Raw genomic sequence first — 7,332 nt, forward strand, 5'->3', positions numbered from 1 at the left:
AATGGTAATATTAGTGGTAGGGTGAAATTTTGACTAAATTATAGAACTAAAAAATGATATGACGTTGATGCGTCATGTCAGAATTTGATAATTTTGACTTCCTTATTGGCTTATAGTACATGTTAATATGGTGAGGTCGACATGAAGCCCTATGGTCATTAAAAATAACTAAATCGATGTGATCATTAAAATTATTTGAAAACATTCATAAAATATTTTGAGTAAGATGAGTACATTTGACTTGAAGCTTTGTTTTTCTTATATAACTTAAATTGAAATAATTAAAAACATGAATAAACCTTAATGACTTATTTTTGTTAACATAATTTGTTCTTACTCATTAAAACTAAAAATTCGAAACAGAGTCAGGTACTCAGGTGGTCCATATACTCACCAATGTACGTTTTATATTTTTCACTTTATAGACTCAAAAAGTTTAAAACATATTTTAAGTGAATATTTTTATTTTAGTACTATAAAATCCCAAATTGAAAGATTGGGTATGCGGTGAGCTAATATAAACTTCTAGAGAAAAAAGAAAGAAGTGTGGACCCAAATCAAATATTTAATTGTTTTAAAATACATAAACTAATATTTTCCGGTCCTATATAAAACCACGTACTTGTCTCATTTTCTTCATTGTCATACTATCAAAAACAAACAAAGAAACAAAACATATATTTTTTGTGCTTCCATTTTTAAACATAGAATGCAAAAAGATTTACATTTTGAGGCAGAGGATTCTGATATTCCAAACAGTACAGTTGTGGAATTACCTTCGGATTTTCCTCCAGAATCTTTTTGGTTATCTAAAGATGCGGAATTCGATTGGTTTGACCGAAATGCATTTTTAGAAAGAAAAGAATCTACTAAAGGAAACTCGAATTCAAGTTCAATGAATTTGAATCCGAGTATAAACCCTGGTAGTAGTCATTCGACTCCAAGTTCACAGCGTTATTATGCTGTGAACTCGAAGTCGAAAGCTGCTATTATAGGTTTACCAAAAACCCAAAAAACAACTTATGTTGATTGTAAACGTAGGTTGTGTAATAAACAGGTTAATTTAAGGTTGTTTCCGACACGATCAAATTCTGTCGGAAACTCTCGCAGGACGACGGTTCTTGTAACAGAACCGTCGTCACCTAAGGTTTCCTGTATTGGTAGAGTCAGGTCTAAACGTTGTAAGAAGAATTTAGCTGAAAAAACGATAGAACCGGCTAAAAATGCAAGCAAACGGTCCGGGTTAATGGCTCGTTTTAAGTCGTTGTTCCGGTCTAAAGGTCAACAATGTCGGAAAAGCAGTAAACCGGGAGAGAAAGTGAAGGAACCGGTTGAGAGTTTAATGCCCGGTTCAAGGAGAATATGTGTGAGTGTTAAACCGGTTATGAGTGAACCGGGGACGCCTACTGCACCGGCTGGTTTAGGGGGAATGATAAGGTTTGCTTCAGGAAGAAGGTCTTGGGGTAGTTCTGATTGTGAGGATGATTACGTGTCAGGACGTCACTCGTGGGATTTAGGACGAGGGGGAGCTTAGGTTATATGGTAGGGCCCAGGTTGGCAACCTGACGTGGCATGTTGAAAATTAGGTGTTTTAAAAACTTGTTTTTACTTTGTGTGTTTTGTCTCATTAGCAGTAAATTGTGATCATAATCATATTTGGATTTAGAAAGTTGTTGTCTGAAAAGGGACTCTGTAAGTAACGAGAGACTTAAGTTTTTTGACATGTTTGTCAATGAGTTTGACTTCTTGCCTTCTGTTTTTGACATTATGCTTTCTTTTTTTCAAAAGCGTAAGAGCAAGTTTTAATAGTTTGTACCAATGATTCAATGAAAATGGAATTTTAATTAATTGAGTGAAGAAAGGGAGAATTGGATTGTAAAAAGGTCAACAATGTTGAGAATGTCAACGTTAATGTCAATGTTAAAACCATTGATCGAATTTCTAACTCAAGACCTTCCACTAATCGTCATTTCTAAGACGTCAAGTATTAATCCTAGTTGTTAGCTCTTTAATAAAGTTTGACTTGGTTAAAGCCACAATTGAGCTTAGCCTAATCGAACTAATATAGCTGAGTCAGCTTTTTCTCTTCAAAAACACCTTATCCTTATAACCTCACTTTTTTCCCACTATTTTATTATTTCATATTTTTTACACAAAAATAAAAAAAACACATTTTATTAATAATTAAACACACATTACATTATTAAAAAAAAAAACATAAAACAATACATGGAAATTAAAATTACATCCTAAAAACACATATTAAACCTAATAATTAAAACACATTTATTCGGAAAACACAAACTACATTTAGATATCCTTAAGATATGGCCCGTACTTATCGATGAGGTTTTTGCGCGTACTCCTGATCTGCTCCAACTCGTCTTCGTCTATGCCGGTCGGAATTGGCTGTTGCAGAAGCTTAAAAGCCTCCCTGACCTTCTTTAGAAAGCGATCATCCAGTCTCATCTTCCGCTCCTCCTCTATCCTCCTTAATTTTTCTCATCTGCTCTTGTTGCAAAAAGAGCATTTGATCAAGCTTGCCCAAGGCCTGTTCTGACCCACTCGAACAACCACGACTAGAAGTGGCATTTGAGCCACTAGACAACTTCCGGCTAACATTACGACCCGGTGGTTTCCTAATTGGGTCGTCTCTAAACAACTGGTTCAAAGCCGCATCCAGTTCTACACTCAGACCAACCCGAACGTGTCCCTCATCCTCACCCGAATCAACAAAATCAGTTGCAATTCTTTTGGCAATACTATGGTCTTGCCAAAATGCGGGACAATCTTTCAGCACATCGTAACACTCCTCACATGGAAATCGGGCTGGCCCATGATTCTCTACATAGATTTCATGAGCAATCTTATACACTTGTCTGTCATCTGCACCGCTCTGGCGGCCTTGATCTTGCAATCTCTTCAAGATTGCTCCAAACAGCTTGGTGGTTCTTTTGATCTTGTTCCATTTGCCTTGTAGTTGGCTTTTGTTGCGCTCTCCCGTTGGCCGGTTATTGTTGAACCCCTTTATCACTTTGGCCCAAAACATAGTCTCGTCTTAGCTTATCCCCACAACCGAGTCTAGTGAAGCATTTGTCCACGCCTCAGCTAACAAAACCTCCTCCTGAGTTGACCACTTCGCCTTTTCCGCTACAGCAACCCCTTTTTTCGTCAACTGTTTGGGTGGGGCAGGAACTTCTTCCACTTCTTCCTTGACAGAGGCAACACTAGTTCGTGCCGGTTTAGACGAAGTCTCATCTACAGGCCTCTGGAATTGAGGAATCTGGAATTGAGGAAATTATGAGTTCGTAGCTTGAAATTGATTAAATTGTTGGAGTAACACGAACTACTGAAACTGTTCGTTTAACAGTGGTGATTGCAACAACTTCGTATATGATTGGTTCATAGCACTCGAGCTACTAGATGCCCCCATCATATTAGACGACAACATGGACGGGCGAGATCCCACCAGCGACGCGTCAAATTCATCGATAGTGTTTTGGTATTGGTATTGGTATTGGAGTGGGTTTTGATTAAGGTTTTGGTTTGTGTTTTGATTTTGGTTTTGGTTTTTGTTGGTTCTTTTAGGCATGGTGGATGAATTGATTTTGCTTTTTGCTAATATGAATTGAGAGAAATATGTGAGTATGTGAAATGGTGAAGAAATGAATGTGTGAAGAAGATTGGAGATGGTGGTGGTTTAAATAAAAAAAAATTAAAGGGGGAACGGGCCATTTCAAAAACCAACGGCTAGATATTTATAAAAAGAATGTTTTTTTTTTACGTTAGTCACCAGCACCGGACCCCACTTGAAGCTCGAATACGCACGTCTGGAATTAGGAGAAACCACCAAGACGCGAAGGAAGACGCAACCGTGCTTATAGCGTCTCCCCTCAGCTGTGCGTCAGACGCCGGGGGACGCAGCTATAAGCACCGGCCTTAGAAGCAAGCCAAGTCTTACATGGAGCTCATTAACTAAAGGATCACAAGTCTTAACCTGAGCTTTAGTCACTAAACTCAATTATCTCTGACGGCCTAAACAAACTCACACAAACCTATTTTGTTTATACATAAATCTAGAGTTAAGGGTTTTGTGATGTCATTCAATTCGTTTCTCTTTATTATCTTTTAAACATATTGTTGCCTTTCAGCAAAAGTCTTACATGGAATGAATTGAAATACGTTGACTACAATGGGGCATGAAACAAGTGTATGAAGCTTCTTTTTCATATGCTTATATGTTCTAAAAGAAAAGTCTTGTTTGGTTTCTCTATCTCTTAAATAAAATATTTATAACCATCTTTGTCATATATATCTCAAAGTCTAAGAGATAAATTCCAAAAAACCCAATTATATTTAATTGTTGTTTATACCGGAATCTCATAAAGTGTCATGATTATTTCTTTTTCATTTTTTAACGGCAAATTTAGGCTCAGTGGTATGCTTCTTCATATTCTCACCTTCAATTTTAGAGGAAACCCATTATGAGAAAGTCCTATCTCCATTCCTGTGAGCATTCTGCTCACATCAGGATTTCAACCTAAAACCCTCTTAGTCTCAGACTCCGTTATATACCAATTCATCTATTAATAATTAGTTAATACAAAATACATATATCTTGATTTTGCCTATCATAATCTTTAAGGTTATATTCTATAATATTTAATGATTGGATGTACTTTATTTTATACTACCCCAACCTCAAGCATTTTGTCAAAATAAAGTGTTTTACCTTACCTTAACTAATAGGATAGAGGTCATTTGGGCTCTTGTGGTTATACTTGACCCATATACCGATCTACCAATATATATATAACAAGGTGGGAAGTTTATTCTTAAACAAACAAGAACCTTTGGATGGATTTCATCTTTGATTTAGAGCCATTAGATCAAATTTAATTATTTTATCTTTCTTAAATGACAATATTAATATTTATACTTTTATGATTATGCAAAAAATACCCCTTTAAATTTAATTTACACTTTTTAATTTTCCATCACAAATTTACACTTTTTACCCAATAATTTTAATCAAGAAATATTAGATCAAATTTAATTATTTCATCTTTATTAAATGGCAACATTAATACTTATACATTTTATGATTAGACAAAACCCCCCTTAAATCATATACCGTAAATAATTGTTATGGAGTACTAATCATGATCGTAAATAGATAGATAGATAGATGTACACGTAAAACTCCTTTTATGAATCATGTATCCCATATTCCCATCATAAATACATAAATGTATGTGTATCTTTTTATTTTTTTCCCATCTTTTATTATACTAAAACACAGTTGCTTTAATAACTTATCGACCAATCATAGCTCTCGATTTCTTAATATTGACTTTTGTTTTTGTTTTTAATTTTGACTTTAATCTACACTTTTTTGTTTTCCATCACAAATTTACACTTTTTACCCAATAATTTCGATATAATAAATAAATAATATCTAATATATATCCGATAGAATAATAGCTAATATTTATCCAATAAAATAATAACTAATATATATCCAATAATATGTTCTATTATATGTATATATATATATATATAATAAATTAAATTTAATGTAAATATATCAAGATCTTAATAGTAATTGACTAATTGTAATATTTTAATATTAGTAGAGACAGTTGAACTTATGACTTATTAACCAATTATATCGCCCAGTTTCATTAAATTGACTCTCGATGATGTTATCATTTAGTTTTTTACATAATTTTATTTAATTAACAAAAAAACAAATAACTAAAATAATTATTTTACAATGTTATTAAAATTGGTTTCTATATACAAAGTCCAGCTTTCACACAAGAATAATTGTACATTGTAGTATCTCGAGTTAAGTCGAGAAGGGTCTTTAAGGTGTTAATATGTGACAAAGATGAGAAGAGAAAAGACATTACAATAAATTTCGTCTATAAAAAAGTTTTTCAACTGTCGAATGAGGGTATATGCTTACAATATTATTTTTTTACATTAGTTTTCTTTCTATTAGCTTAACATTCTTGACATTTGAATTAAACACATAATATCTACATATATCTTCAACTTTGAACTTATAAGTTTTTATGAGTTACGTGATTAATATATATATTTACTAATGTCGTAAGTCTCGTGTCCAGTGTTGGACACAGGTCTAAATTCTAGTACAATCTATTATAAGTTATATTTCTTTAAATACTACATAATATTTTATAAATCAAATATTATTAAATAAGTTATTAATTTTTTCCATACTACATATGATGCTTTATTCATAAAACTTTCTTTTATTAATTTATAAATAATAAAAATAATTTATGACTTATAAAAATACCGAAAAAAATTAATTTATTGTTGAAAATAACTTATAGCCCGGTATTCTGTTATTTACATTGTTCATTACCGCTGGTATTATCCGGTACTGTCGAATTGTAAAACCGATTGTTTCATGTTTTTATTTTTCCATTTTTAACATTTTTCTTAATACATTAATTTTATTTTTTGTTGTTTGTAAACTTTAAAACTTAAAGTTTTATTATAAAATACTTATTTGATATTATTTTTGAATGAACTGTAATGTATTTTATCTAATTTCGTTGAATTGTAACAAATTTCGTAGCATTTTTTTAAAAAATAAATAAATTAAAGTTTGCAAAACCTAGAATTACTCTTTGTAAATTCACCCAGCTAGAGAAATAAGAATCATTAGATGAATTTTAGCTTTTTATTCACAATATTTTAGATTAAAATTATTTATAATTTTATTATTGAGAAGTTACAACATTAGTCTATAATTGATATGAGTTCACTATTTAATTTAAAAAATATATGTATGTAATCATGAATGGATAGTAAAAATCGATTTTCTTCCTTACATAATATACTGCAATATTAATAATTAAATAAATGTATCTACAAATAAACTAATACATAATTCATTCAAACATAATTTTTTTAATTATTAATAATTAAATAATTAATAAATACTTATTTTGGGATAAAGCTATTAAAAAGGTTTATGAAATTATCAAAATGATCTAAGGGCTACAATATTTTTTTACTTATTATTATGTCATATATAAAAAGTTAACATATGAAATACTTTTAAAAGTAGCTATTTTTTAAGTGTATGTTCATGCACTGTTACTATTATTTTCAATTAACCAATAAGAAATTAGCGTAGTAGTAAGGCAAACACTTGATTACCTTAAGGTCTCAGGTTCGATCCCCACTGTAAACAAAAATAATTTTTTTAAGGTACCCCTTACCAATGAAGCCTAGACCCATATGTGAAGTTTAAATACGTGGGTTCGATCCTTCGGGGTGCCCATATCATGT

At 31.8% G+C, this 7,332-nt stretch overlaps 1 protein-coding gene across 1 annotated transcript; it reads left to right on the top strand.

The window, feature by feature from the left end:
- Window positions 1–657: 657 nt before the first annotated feature.
- LOC122607761 lies at window positions 658–1,733 on the top strand. Its single transcript, XM_043780793.1, has one exon. It carries the CDS (start codon window positions 710–712, stop codon window positions 1,532–1,534), a length of 825 nt encoding a protein of 274 aa, XP_043636728.1. The 5' UTR covers window positions 658–709; the 3' UTR covers window positions 1,535–1,733.
- The last annotated feature ends 5,599 nt before the right edge of the window (window positions 1,734–7,332 follow it).

This window comes from Erigeron canadensis, chromosome 7 (assembly GCF_010389155.1).
Source record: "Erigeron canadensis isolate Cc75 chromosome 7, C_canadensis_v1, whole genome shotgun sequence".
NCBI lineage: Eukaryota > Viridiplantae > Streptophyta > Magnoliopsida > Asterales > Asteraceae > Erigeron > Erigeron canadensis.